General features: G+C 40.9%; 1 protein-coding gene across 1 annotated transcript; it reads left to right on the plus strand.

Annotated features, from left to right (window-relative positions):
* Positions 1–13,975: 13,975 nt before the first annotated feature.
* On the plus strand, positions 13,976–14,329 carry LOC118836924 (40S ribosomal protein S20-like). The gene is made up of 2 exons (XM_036744024.1): positions 13,976–14,116; positions 14,213–14,329. The coding sequence occupies exons 1-2, from the start codon at positions 13,976–13,978 to the stop codon at positions 14,327–14,329; spliced, it is 258 nt and encodes an 85-aa protein (XP_036599919.1).
* The last annotated feature ends 604 nt before the right edge of the window (positions 14,330–14,933 follow it).

The raw sequence follows: 14,933 nt of genomic DNA on the forward strand, positions 1-14,933 counted from the left end.
ACGACTTAGAACTCCTAGATTCAAACTGATTATCCAATGTTATCTCACCTCTCCTGTGCAAATTTGTGTTCTTACACACATCTGTCAAGCAAAGTGGTCTGTATTTATCTTTCAGAAGGCCTCTTGTTTAGCCTGGAAGGCTGCCATAACTTGTGGTATGTCAGGATGTTTAGAAATCTGTAGGTACTTCACTTCCCAGGAGACAGCTGGAAGCAGGGTACATAAGCAACCGACATAGTTTGGGCCCTTCATATGGAGACAGTGATGTCTAGTAGTAAAAAGGGAGAGATTTTCAACTTTGATATAATTCCCTAAAAGAGATGTTTACCATCCTAACTACTAGTTGCTTCAAGCATTTGAATTGCTATGTGGACAAGTATAAAGGATGAATCCTAGGATCATTGATTTAGAGCTAGAAGGAACTGGAGAATCAATCCCCCAATCCCTCATATTGCAGATGAAGAAGCTGAGGCAAAAACATCAAGAGATTTGCCCAGAGTCATGCGGTATGTGTTTGAGGGAATTGATGGGATCAGAAAAGCTAACCTCCCATAGCAGAAAGATTTCTGGAATCCCAGAATTCTTAAATGTTGGCTATGGAAAAGTCCTCAGAATTCATCTAGGTTAACCCTTTCATCTTATAGGTGATGAAATCAAACATCTTCAAGTTGTTTCTAAAGACACTAGTTATCTGACTCTCTGTCTAATTTTCCAAATAATGTTACTCTTTCTCTGCAGATGGAAGATGGATGGCACTGAAAAGAGCTGTCCCTTCCAGTTCAGTAGAAATTGTCAGGAAAACAAAGGTAATATTTGCCAAGGGGAAGCCATCTGACAGGAAAACTGATAAGCCTATCTGACAGGAAGACCTTCTTTAGGTTACTGGTTTCTAAATCCCATTGGTTCTGATATTATCATTAATAGTTAATGATCAAGTGCACCTCAACACACAGAATTGGAGACACCAAAAACAGACTCATAAAATCAAGCAGACGAGACCTTAAATCACTTCCGAAAGAAACATAGACATATTTGCACAGTCCATTTGCTGCTGGACTATGGGAAGAAGAGGTTGTGACATATTTCATGGTCTTTTGAGTTCTCTCTCCAAAACATAATCCTTGTGACCTGTATTGTGTGATTTTATATTGCCTGTCTTACACTCTAACTGGTTTTCTACCTGAAGACGATTTGGGAGTTTCTTGAGTAATTTTTTTTCTATAATGATTTAAACAATTGCTGATGATCATTTCCCCTGAACTGGCGATTTCTCTCCCTTTATGGTATCCTCTTGAAACTGAGTAAGGGGCCATGTAATAAAATAGCAAAACAGAAAACTAAAAGAAAAGTATAAAAAGTAGTCAGTGTATAAAGTACAAAGGAAGTCATGTGAATATTTGTGTATACATCACATCTTTTTTGCCTCTTACCCTTCAAAATGTGAAGCTCCTTGGGGCATGTAGGGTAATTTTTAAAAAGTTTTATATCCATGGTACTTAGATCAGTGCCTCATTCATGATGACAACTTGATAAATGTTGGTTGAATTTGAATTTGAATGTACATAGAGGAATATGATGTGTGGGTCATGAAAACTCTATAAGGATAAAGAATGTATCTAATCCAGCAAGTATATATTAAGCCTTTGCAAGGTTAAAAGGCCCTCAGGACACAAAGATAAAATGGAAATGGTCTCCCAAGAGTTTTGCATTCTATAGAGAAGATACAACATATCAACAGATACCCATCTGCATGATCATTTTAGGATGGAGAGAGTGCTACTAACTCGGGGGACTAGGAAAGGCTCCCAGTAGATAGTAGCCCATGAGTAGAGCTCTTAAGGCTTCCAAGAATTCTAAAGAGTCAGAAGTGAGGAAACAGTGAGTGCATCCTAGGCATGGGGCACAGCCTGTACTAACTCATGGAGGCAAGAAGACATTGGTGTTAAGGTCAAGGAACAGTAAGTAGGACAGTTTGGCTGGAATACAGAATGAGGAGAGTGGAGAATGTGAAATATCTCTGGAAGTAGAATGAAGCTAGATTGTGAAGGGTTTTAAATGCCAGGCTAAGGAGTTATATTTTATCCTAGAGGTAATAAGGAACCACTAAAGATTTTTTAGCAGGGGAGTGACGTGGTCGGACTGGCACTTTAGAAAGGTTATTATTGCCAGGCATGGTGGCACACACCTGTATTCACTGCCACTGGGGAGGCTGAGGCTACTGGATTGCTTGAGGTCAGTTCTGAGCTTCAGTAGAGCTAAAGCTGATTGGATGTCTGCACTAAGCTTGGTACCAATATGGTGAGCATGATGGAGGGGTGAAAGGGGAGCACCAAGCTGCCTAAGGAGGAATGAAGTGGGCCAGATTGGAAACAGCTGATCAAAGATTCAGATTCATGAGTGGGCACTGCACATTTAACCTAGGGAAGAAAAAGGAGGAGCAGGAGGAAGAGTAAGAGGAGGAGGAGGAAAGAGGAGGAGGAGTAAGAAGAGGAGGAGGAGGAAAAAGAAGAGGAGGAGGAGGAAAAAGAAGAGGAAGAAGGAGGAGGACAAGGAGGATGAGGATGAGGAAGAAAATAACAGTAATGGTGATGGTGATAATGCTGATTCTGATAATTATATATAGTAGATGGACTGGAGAACAGAGAAATAAGAAGTCGAGGGTCTATAATGGTGATTTGTTTGGTTCAGAGCCCAGCACTGCTACAGACGTTCAACATACCCTGCACACTCTTCTCTGATCTGCACCAACCCCACCCATCCCTCCAACCAAGTCAACACCAATGGAAGGTAAAACTCTAAAATCACCAACTACCATAACAAAACAGATCAAGTTCACTTCACCTAAACTCATCACACATAAGACCCATTCCGTTGCAATACGATTCAAAGAGACAATTCAAAAGCGCCAAAAAGGCATGTGACTCTGGAATCACAGTCTATAGCAACTTCAACACCACTTTCTCTCACTTAAGAAAACAAACAGCTTCCTTCCAACTACACACTGGTAAAGACAAAAGCAATTTCCCAGGAAACTCCTTTTGAAATATGCACCATAAGTCTATCAATGGCAATGTTCCACAGCCCTGACTAAACCATCTCTCTATTAGATTATTTTTGGACTTCTGAGTACATCAGGCTCTTGGGGCTGAGAAGCCTCTCCTGACTCTTGGGACCACCCTTATAATCTGTGGGTGGGTACTGACGTGAGTGTGCCAGGTGAATTGTATCAGCTCTTTAAATCAAAAAGAGTGAGCAAACACAACAGCTATTTGGGGCAATTAATTCATGAAACAAGCAGGCAGGCAGCAAGTGGAGGTGGGGGTCCCTTAAAGCACAGCTACTAGAACTTTTGCCGGATCTCCCTGCAGTGCAAATAACATGTACACAGAGGGTTTTATCAGAGAGTAAAGTACCTCTGAAGATTACCTTGGGCATCCCCCTGCCTTTGGGCATAAACACACAAACCATGACAGGCAGCTGAAATTCTATCCTGTTATTAAAGATAAGCAAAGAACAAGAGATACCACAATCTCTGAAAGAAACCAGATGAGTATTTCATAACCATCATTCCTTAGAAATTCTTCTTTGCACTTCACCTGAACCTGAATCATTCTTCCTATGTTCTTTAATATTTGGTTTTGTTTCATTTTGTTTCTCCTGAAACTCAGCTTATTCTCAGGCTGTCCTTCTCCTGCCCTTTCTCAATTGCACAGACCCCCACCCTCAGGTGCAAACACATAAAGCCTCGAGAACCCAAACAGTAACTAGCTGGAATTATGGGGCAGATTCATTGGGGTGAGTGGGAGGGAGGAAGGAGGAAGTCAGGGATATTCTGACAGACCATTTAACAACCCAGGCTCTCAGAGAAAAATAAAATGCATTACATACCTTAAAGTTTAATCTTCATTATTAACACTTTCTTAAGTCTAGAAAATAACAAAACAAATGCTGATTTGTAGCATTTGCTGATTTCTGAGGTATAAATGCCCACACTAACAACTTAACAAATGGCCCTGGCAAGTTGGTCAGCACTAGCTTTAGCACACCACTGCCACTAAGGACCCTCGCAATGGAAGAGGGTAGCTTGTTCCTCATAAAGTGGAGTCCTCACCTCCTTAGTCCAATAGGATTGCCGGGTAGCTCCAGGAGAAAGATAATACTGCACAAGGCCACAGGGGTGGTAACTAGTAAGAGGCTATTGTACCATGCCACAAGAGAATCATGAGGAATGAGGATTTGGAGGAAATGTCTCCCCCAAAAAACCACACCACCCCCATGTCAGCATCCTTAGAGCAAAGCACCATTTGCTTTCCTTTTAGTTATAGTTCTGTAGGGCACATTTCTACTCAAGGCTTACGTGGGAAAGGAGAAAATTGGAATGTTTATTTATCCCTTCTCTCTTTCTTCCTCAGTACACTAAGGGGGCACAAAAGAGGAATAGGAAGGTTAGAAAGGAAAGGCGAAACAAAGCAGAGAATGTTCCAAAATGTTTTCCACCTTCTCTGAAAAATCAGAATTCTCCTAAGGAGAATTGACACTTTTTATAAAAATCCACAGTCAGGACTTTATCAAAACTTTTACTTTTTAGCAAAAGAGTTAGTCAAATGACTTCAAAATATGCCTGCTCTCCCTACTTCTATTGTCTCCTACACACTATGAGCAATGCCATAAATGCCAAAGGCAATTAATTACTTACTAAGCTACCTTCTGACCAGACTGTACTGATACATGACACTTTCAGGAAAGTGTGTCACTTGCCAGCACTTAGCACAGTGCCTGGCGCATGGTGGGACGTATAGGGTGTCCAAGAAGAACTAGAGGACTGCTGAGCCCTTTTCAGGGCTGCCCATCTACTTTCGATGCCCACCTTTCACCCAACTCTCCCCTGTGGCTCCAAGAAACTGTAGCATGCACAGTGGCCACACCCTGCTAAAACTATCTCAGTAGGTGGGTTAAACCAGGTTGAGCGTAACAAATAGGCCAAAAGCCCGTCAGTGATTTAGGGGGATGTCTACCCCGAGCATGTGAAGACTTCTTCTGACAGAGTGAGCAGATGAGAATAATTGTTTCCAATAGTCACGAAGTCAACAGAAACAGGTGGTGTGGATAGCTTAGAGCACAGTCAGGCAGCCAAGTCATCCACTCCATCCAGAGCCATTGCCAGTGAAGTCTTGCCACTGGTCTCTGATGACTCTGGAAGGGAGAGTGAGGCTGTATAGACTGCCTCACTTAAATCCAGTTGGTTGACATTTTCGTCACAAAAGCACTGAATTTTTAGAATTGGAAAGGACCTCAGTGGCCATCTAGCCCAAACTTGAACCCAAAAGAAATCCTTGTTAATATGTTCAGCAAGTTTGTTTAAAGACCCCTAATGGGGGGGAAACACACTACTTCTTGAGACAGCCCATTTCGCTTTTGGATACCTGTAATTGTTAAGAAGTCTTTCCAGATATCAAACTTAAATTTGCCTCTCTGCTGCTTCTGACTATTATTATTCCTGGGCCAATTAGAAAAAAAAATCAAATTCCTCTAACTCACAGTGGCTCTTCAGATACCTGAACACAGCTATCATGTCTGCCCCTAGTCTTGTCTTCTCCAGGTTAAGTATCCCTGGTTCCTCCAAGGAGTTTTCATTCAACCTTTCCCCATCTAGTGGCCATCTGGACATGCTCCATTTTATGAATGTTCTCAAACTCAGACGATGGCTTCCAAAACTGAACACAATGCTCCAGATGTGGTCTGACCAGGGTGGGAGGATGATTACTTCTCAATTCCTATTAGCTCATTGCCATGCCCCTTTTAATACAGATCAAGATTACATTTTTGAATGCCACCTCACACTACTGACTCACATGACCTTGTTCGGTCATTTTTCAGTCACTTCCAGGTCTTCATGACCCCATTTGGGGTTTTTCAGACACAACTGAAAAAGGACTGAGCAACAATAATAACGGCAACACGAATATCCTCTCTTCTGATTATAATAGCCTATGTTCCCTTTTTTCCTACGCATTTTAAGAAGAGGAGCTAACACCCAGACGTTACCAGAGTCATCAAATCACAGAATTCTAGACACAAAAGGAATCTTAGAAGCAGGGATATGCTGGTAAATGTTTAACAACTGGCTCTTTGAAAAGCAGGACACACTTTTAAATTTAACCTGCTTTATTGCGATTTCTCCTGTCACTTACTTAAGTCTAGAAAATCAGTAAAACAGTAACTCAAGCCCCAATCCGTGGTTCGCTGATTTCTGAGGTGTCAATGTTCCCCTTAAAAATTTAAGACTCTGCAGAGCCAGTCAGAGATAGCTCCAGAACACTTCTGAGAAGTCATCTAATCCAAGCCACTGATCTCCCTCTGCTACTGACAAAAGGAGAAACTGTTTTAACAACCCAGCTAGCAGCTTCGGTGGGGGCGTAAGATCCCTCCCCCACAGCCGGCACCCAGGGGGCTGCCAGGACCCAGGAGGCTGCCGGGAAAGCACAGGTTCTTTTTATCTGCTTAAACAAGGAAAGCACGGTGAAGGGGTTGACCAGCTTACTTTAATCCAGCATTCAGTTAGCATACAGACAACAACCATTTAGTTCAGGGGAAAATGCCAGCATTCAGTTAGCATTCAGTTAGTTCAGGGGAGCATACAGACAAGCATCAAGAGACAGACCAAATACAGATTCATTGACTTACTTCAGGGGAAAAAACCAGCACCCTGAGGTTCAAAACATTCATTTAGTTTGGGGGAAAAAACAAACCAGCACCCCGAACCTCAAAACCAAAATACAAACAAATTACAAATATCAACAGACAGACCCAATACAATTCATAGTTACCAACATCTAGGCTCGGCCCAAGAGCAAGGGCTGGCCCAGAGTCACGCTTGCTTGCCACTGCTCCCACACCAACCGGAAAAGGAAAGAGAGAGCTTCAAGCTGTCCTCTCCCCTCTTATAGAGTTTTTGACATCATCAAGCACTGCCTGAATGACCAGGGCCGATTGGTTCTTGACTTGGCCCCTCCCCCTAGCGTAGACGTTAACACCTCCCCTCAGCCAGCCCCATGACTCATCACACAGGAAGTTTTCTGCTTCCTGACATGCTCTCTGGGCTTCCTGCCCCGGAAGAGCAAGCCACAGCGTCCAGAGGCTCAATGAGGTAAGCTGAATCATTCAAAGAAAACAAAGGCCATTCTGGTTACAGAAACTGAGGCTCAGAGAGAAGAAATGGCTTTCCTTGGGGGCAGCTAGGTGGCACAGTGAGTAGAGTACTGGTCATGGAGTCAGGAGGACCTGAGTTCAAATCCAGCCTCAGATACTTGACACATGTACTAGCTGTGTGATCTTGGGCAAGTCACTTAACCCCAATTGCCCTGCCAAAAAGCAAAAAAAAAAAAAATGGCTTTCCTAAGGTACATAATAAGTAACAGAACCAGGACTCAAACCCCCATCTTCTGACCCCAAGTCCACTAATGTTTGCACTACATCTCCCAACTTCAGGCCATGATATCTACCAACTATACACAGTTAATGACACAATACTACAAGTAGGATCCTGTTTTAACATATTCTGTTATCACTTACTTCCATACTAGGCAGCCAGGTGACATAGTTGATAGAGCCTGAGACTCAGGCTCAAGAAAATTGAGTTCAAATCCAGTAACTTACTAGCTGTGTGACCCTTTACAAATCACTTCATCTCAGTCTCAGTTTCCTCATCTGTAAATTGGGGCTAATATAAGCACCTTTTTTTATAGGGTTCTCATGAGAGGATCAAATAACATAGGCAAAGTGCTTTAGCACTTAAAGCATTAAATAATTGCTTGTTATAATTAACTTGATGAATCTCATCCATGTTAATATCTTGTTCATACCCTCCCACAAATCGGCAACAGGACCTCTCACCTAATATGTACTAATTCTATTGACTATGATTAGATACCATGGAAGACAGGGGCTGTCCGCCATTTTCCTTTGCTCTCAACAAGTGACCAGGTAACTTTCTCTTGCATAGTTCTTGAAGGCTGGCCATAGGCTTATTATTACTAATATTATTATTACTAACTGCAGCAAACTACACATGTTCATTGTGTTTCTCTGTTCCTATTTGGGTGAACATCAATTTTAATTAATCAACTTTAATTCTTAGGAAATTGTAATCTGGTATTTCATATCTTACAATGATAGAGCATCCCAGAAGAATATTGCTATTAAAAAGATAGGCCTTAGTTTCAAGACCATTATCACATCCAGTTCAACATGTAATGATTAAGGTAAAAGTAGCAAGTGTCCTACATTTGTATAGCACATTTTATGGTTTCCAAAGCACTTTCACATATGTATTATTTCATTTGAAACCCACAACTACCTTATGAGGTAGACAGAATGTTATAATCTCCAGTTTACAGAATAAGTAACTGAGTCCTAGAAAAGGAAAATGACTTAACCTGAATTCATACCAACCCACAGCCAGATCTTTCTGAATCCCAGATCAGTACTTTCTCCAGTATATCACATGAATTTCCATAATTAGTAAAAATTATTATCACTTCATGGAATGATTTTAAGGAAAACCACATTATCTATGTGTGCATATTCACATCCCCATCTGTCCTAGTACCAACAGCTCCTCCTTACCTGGCCTGAAATTCCCACCAGTAGGTGCAGTGATAGGGTTTGAAAACAAAGATTGGAGAGACTTTTGGTCTGTAGGAGACCAGTGTTAAAATGGACAGTTTGCCTGGAACAAAAGGACATTTCACTTTTTAAAAATCTGCCTTGAGAAGCAGACCTGGGATTTTAAGGAAATGAACTTTTTCTTCTGACATATTACTACCAATTTAAAGACAGCCTTTTGTAAACTGGAGTCCCTCTCATTAATAGATTAATTAATTAATTAATTAAGTTAAGGTTATAGATTTAGTGCTATCTGACCTTAAAGGCCACTGTAAAGCCAATTAGTAAGTGAAAGATCTTTCCTGCCCACTGAATAGGCCTCAGGTGGGGCCAACAAAGGGAGGACTGATTAGAGGGAGCCGCATAACCTTTCACTAACTAGGTGTGATGCTTCAGGCCCCTTTTGCTTAGTTAAGCTGATGTGGGTATGAAGCCCTCAGGGCCCTAAGAGGAGTTGCTAAGACCAGAGCCAATGGTATGTGCACTGAGTTCTAGTCAATCAGATGCCAGCTAGGACTGTATAAAAAGAGAGCCCAGAACTGAGAGCAGCAGAGCAGCAGAACTCAGAAGCAGACATCAAGAAGACACTGAGGCAGCAGACACTAAGGGAGAGCCAGTGTTGGGAAAGAGTGCAGAGCAGAAGAGTGTAGAACAAGAGAGAGTTGCAGAGCTCAGAGTACAATCTGCAGAGAGCTACAGGAATTGGAATTCAGCCCAAGGAGAAGAAGCAGGAACTCGGAGTCTACAGAGCTGCAGAAGAGAGCACTGAGTAGAGAGTTAGGATTCGTGAGTGATTGTTTACAGGAAGGACCCAGCAGCTGGGAAAGGTTACGGGATGACTTGGCTCCTTGCTGTAACATTGTGTTATAATTTCCTTGTTGCTACATTGAGGTGGGCTTACTGGCTTTGGAATATTATTGCTACTATATGGAATTGGAATTACTGGTCCTGGGATTGGATTCTCTCGTGTCTAAATAAACGTTATACTTCCTCTGCCTCCTACCTAGAGAATTTCTTATACTTCACGATTCCAAACCATTCAGGCACGTTCATGGTCAACCTCAAGGTCATGAATCTTGCCTTACTGATATAGCCACTGAATCCAACGTCTTAATATTACAGATGAGTCACAGAGTAGTTAAGTGACTTACCTAGGATTGCAAGGCTTGTAAGTGCCTAAGGCAAGGTGGGAAACCAGATCTTACTGATTCCAAATTGGTTGCCTCATTCACTACACCATTCTTTTGATTAAAAATTTGTCTTTTCTCTCCAACCGGGCCAGAAGCCAGGCAAAGATCCAGCTGACCTTCAGGAATAAATAATTATTAAATACCTTCTACATGCCAGGCACTGTGCCTTCACAGAACAAAGCTGCTCATCTGATCCTCACAAAAATCATATAAGGTAGGTCCTGCTATCTATTTTACAGTTGAGGAAACTGAGGCAGACAGAGATCAAGTGACTTGCCTAGGGTCATGCAGCCTGTAAATGTCTGAGACTGGATTTGAACTCAGGCGTTCATGACTCCAGCACTCTAGGAACTAATGTGTAGGAGAGCAGATGGGAGAAGGTGTGAGTTCTGCATAAAATTTAACATACTTGACTGTGCCAGGTTTCTTGCAGGCACCTGCATAAGGTTTTCTTTGTGTGATTTATTTTGTTTTGCTTTATGCCTGAGTGCTTTGGCTTCTTCTCAAAGATCTTCATCTGAATCATTCCTTACAATTGCTGGCAACATGCTCAGAGTAAAAGGCTATCCCTAAGCCGCATCAGACCAGGAAATGGTTTGATAAAGATTAGTACCTAGTTCCTTCTATAGCACCTCCAAAGTACCATTACTTTGACAAGGAAAAGAGAAACATTTATATTGGGTCACAGGGGTGGGGAACCTGAGGCCTCAAGGCCACATGTAGTGCTCTAGGTCCTCAAGTGCAGCTCTTTGACTGAATCCAAACTTCACAGAACAAATCCCCTTAATAAAAAGATTTCTTCTGTAAAACTTAAAACTCAGTCAAAAGGCTGCACCCAAGGACCTAGAAGGCCACATGTGACCTCGAGGCCTCATGTCTCCCACCCCTGGAAGGAAACTGGGTGTCAGTGGTTGGTTGGTTCAGATCTGGTTTTTTGACAGCCTACCAAGTGGTCAGTTGTTCAACAAGCATTTATTAAGCACCTTCTATGTGCCAGGCACTGTGCTAAGTGCTGGGGATACAAAGAAAAGCAAAAAATAGTCCCAGCTTTCAAGGATCTCATATGGGAGATGTCATAAAAACAACTATATATGAAAAGGATATAGACAGGATAAATTGAGGTCAATCAGCAGAGCAAAGGAACTAGCATTAAGGGGAAATCAAGAAAGGCTCTTTGAAAAAGATGAGACTTCAAGCTGGGGAGGGCAGTAGACAGAAATGAGGAGGTGAGAATTCCAAGCATAAGGGACCAAAAAAAAACCCTTGGACTCCAATGTTCACAGAAGCAAAAAAAATTAAAATTGGAGACTGACCAACTTCACATTGTGTCCACAACTACATGGAAACTCACTTTAGAATCTAGAGCTTACCCAACCAAAAGCCACAAAGCTTCCTTAAACTATCCATTTTTAAGTGTAATATTTAGGAAGCCTTTAGCACACTGCCTGGCACGTAGTAGGCACTACATAAATGCTTATTCCCTTCCCTTCTCCATTACCATTCTGCATTCAAACATAATTAACCACAGAAACAATAAAAGTATTCTATTGCTTTCAAAGGCTGCTTTGGAAATGGCAAGATGCCCTCTTCTCTCCCACAATGTATTATATGTGAAAAGGACTACATATCGAGCATGGGAGATATATATGTCTCACAGCCTAGGCAGGTCCTTCCCCCAAGGGGCTTCTGATTCAAACTCACATAGAGCAGTAGATTCATACTCAGGGTAGCCTGACCCCAAGGAAGGAAGTCAGGCTTTTCTCCCCTCTCTGGATCCTTATACCCCAAGCCAGATTAGAATTCCAGAGGAAAAATTCTCTTTAATAAATCTGAGGTATGGCTCATATGTAGAGTCTTCCCAAAAGGGATTAACAGGGTTTCTTCTTAAAAAAGGTGTTCAACATACAAGGTAAGTCTAAAGTATAAGATGGCTATTTATTAACTCTTCTACCAAAAAAAGAAAAAGATTAAAACACGGAACCCTTACAAGTATACATAAACAAATACTTTAAACATAAAGCAATAACCTATTGCCATTATTATAATCTTTCCAAAAGGTAAAGGTTCTTTGTAAGACTGGGGGACAGATATTTCACTTTCACTTGAAAGCTATACTGCTTAAGCAGTTCACAAAGTATCTATCAGTCTATCTATATATATGTATATGTATACATCTGTATATATGCAGATACATATAAAATGTGGTATATACGTATGTGCATGTATATATTTATAAATATATCTAACTATATTATATAAATATGTAAATAAATATAGATGTCATAATAAATAAATATTACACAAATAAATGTTATACATACACATATAAATGTCTCATGTCTAGGACACTATTGATATATTATTTACTGGGCTAAAAACCAGGCCTAAGTTTCCTGATTCTCAGTATAGCTCCTCCCACTATACTCAAATGATAAATATTTTTAAAAACCCTGTCTTCTCTACATTCTGAATAAAGGCAGAATTTTATTTTAAATAACATTATGAGATAACTGAAATTCTTCTACATCAGAACTTCTCCGGCATTTTTATGTTGTAGACCCTTTGGCAGTCTGGTGAGGCCTAGGGATCCTTTCCTGAAAAATGTTTTCTGTGTACATTTAGAAATGAAGGAAAGGCCAAATTTTAGCTTGAGGTTTGTGAAAATGAAGTAATCTTCTTTCCTACCCAAGTCCACAGACCCCTTAAAATCTATGCATAGACCCCTTTGGGGTCCATGGACCCCATGTTACAAACCCCTGCTCTATGGTAAGGCCCTGAGCAGGTTGGGTGGACCTCCTGGATCAACAAGAAATACCACTCACATATGTCCAGATCTGTTATTTCGTGGGAGAGATCACTGAAGAATGTCTTCTTCTGACTCAGATCTAAAGTCAATAATGAACTTACCTATAAATCAGTCTTAGATGGTTGCCTGAAGCACAGAAAGGTTAAATTCAGTTCAGTCTAACTCTGTAACAAGTATTTATTATATATATAAAGTATATTATATATATTATATATTATAATATATTATATAATACATATGTATATATTATATTATATATTAAGTATAATAAGTATTAATTGTTAGGTGCTGGGGATATAGAAACAAAAAAGAAAAGAAAAATAGTAATAGCTCTTACACACTGCTTTAAGATTTGCAAAGCATTGTAAATACAGCCTCTCATTTGATCCTCACAGCAACCCTGTGAGATAGGTGCTATTTTTGTCTCCATTTTGCAGATGAGGAAATTGAGGCATACAGAGTTAAGTGACTTGCTCAGGGTCACACAGCTAGTAAGTGCCTGAGGCTGGATTTGAACTCAGGACCTCTAGACTCCAAGTCCAGTGCTCTTCCCAATACATCACCTCTCTGCCTCTGTAAAGCAGCTCCTGCCTCAAGGAGCTAACACTCTACTGGACTTGTCAGTGATCACAGTCAGCATGTGTCAGAGTCTTCTCCCAGGTCTCCTTGTGTCCGCTATCCAATCCACTGTCCTGCGTACTGTGGAACCTCTCCTTTGTTATTTAGGGATTTGATCTGAAAGACTGTGGGAGAGGATGTTGATCACAGAAAAAAAAAGAGAGAGAGAGGTTAAGGAGGTTTTCAACTAATCGGGATAATGTGACCACAAACCAAATACAAGGTGAGATGAATGGCTTTGGTCTGCTTTGTTAGTTTTAAGAGGTCAAAGAAAAGTAAGAGGTAAAGAAATATGCTGGGGACTAATTGAGGGAAAGAGAGAGGAACTTCCTATTTGGTATAAATAAGGTTCATGAGAAAAAGAGTATATAGGAAAAGCGGGGAAGGGGATAAGAGGAAGAGTAGGAGGATGATAAAAGGGAGGGCAGATTAATGGAAGCAATGGTTAGAGCAAAATAGATTTTCAAGGGCAGGTAGGTGGCATGGTGAATGGAGCACAGACCCTGGCATCAGGGGGACCTGAGTTCAAATCCAGCCTCAGAGACTTGACACTTACTAGCTGTGTGACCCTGGGCGAGTCACTTAACCTCAATTGCCTTGCCAAAAAAAAAATAGACTTTTTAGGGGAAAGAGAGAGAGAGACTCACCGTTGTTCGCTTGCACCGAGGAATAAGTCCAAGGAAGCCGCTCCGCCGCCATGGCATTCCACGATACCAGCAAGACCCTTGCGGAGCCCGAAGAGGGCATTCACCAGACCCAGATCACCCTCACCAGTGTGAAATCACTCGAGAAAGTGTGTGCTGACCTAATTAGAGGAGCCAAAGAAAAGAACTTGAAAGTAAAGGGCCCCGCTCGAATGCCCACTAAGACACTTGGAATCACAACTAGAACAACTCTTTGCCTTGCAGGTTCAAAGACTTGAGATCTGTTCCAGATGAGAATCCACAAACGCCTTACTGATTTGCACAATCCTTCTGAAATTGTTAAACAGATCAGTTCTATCAGCATTGAACCAGGTGTAGAAGTTGAAGTCACCATTGCAGATGCCTAACCAATCATCTCTTTTAATAAACTGATTGCAACTATTAAAAAAAAATCCATGATTCTATGCTTCTTCCAAACAGTTTTAAAAGGGCAAGAGTTCAATCGAATCTTGTATCTGCTACCTTTATTTGGTGTAAGAAGGTCATGTGAACCTGTTACATCAGACCCCTTTACCTTGAGAAGGATTAGGGACATGAATTTAGAGACAAATTATCAAAAGAAGAAATCAAAGCTGTCTATCTATAGCCATATGAAAAAATGCTCTGAATTACTATTGATTAGAGAAAGGCAAACTACTCTGAGGTACTACCTCACCCCTTTCAGAAATGACAAATGCTAGAGAGGATGTGGGAAAATAGGTACACTAACGGACTATTGGTGGAGTTGTGAACTAACGCAACCATTCTTTATTTTTAATTTTTTAACACTTTTATTTAAAGTTTTGAGTTCCAAATTCTATCCTTCCCTCCTTTCCTCCTCCCTTACATGGTAAGCAATCATATATAGGTTATACATGTACAATTATATAAAACACTTCCATATTAGTCATCTCATACAAGAAAACTCAAATAAAAGAAAAAAATGAAAGAAAAAAAGTGAAAAATAGCATG

The sequence above is a fragment of the Trichosurus vulpecula genome, chromosome 2, assembly GCF_011100635.1.
Source record: "Trichosurus vulpecula isolate mTriVul1 chromosome 2, mTriVul1.pri, whole genome shotgun sequence".
NCBI lineage: Eukaryota > Metazoa > Chordata > Mammalia > Diprotodontia > Phalangeridae > Trichosurus > Trichosurus vulpecula.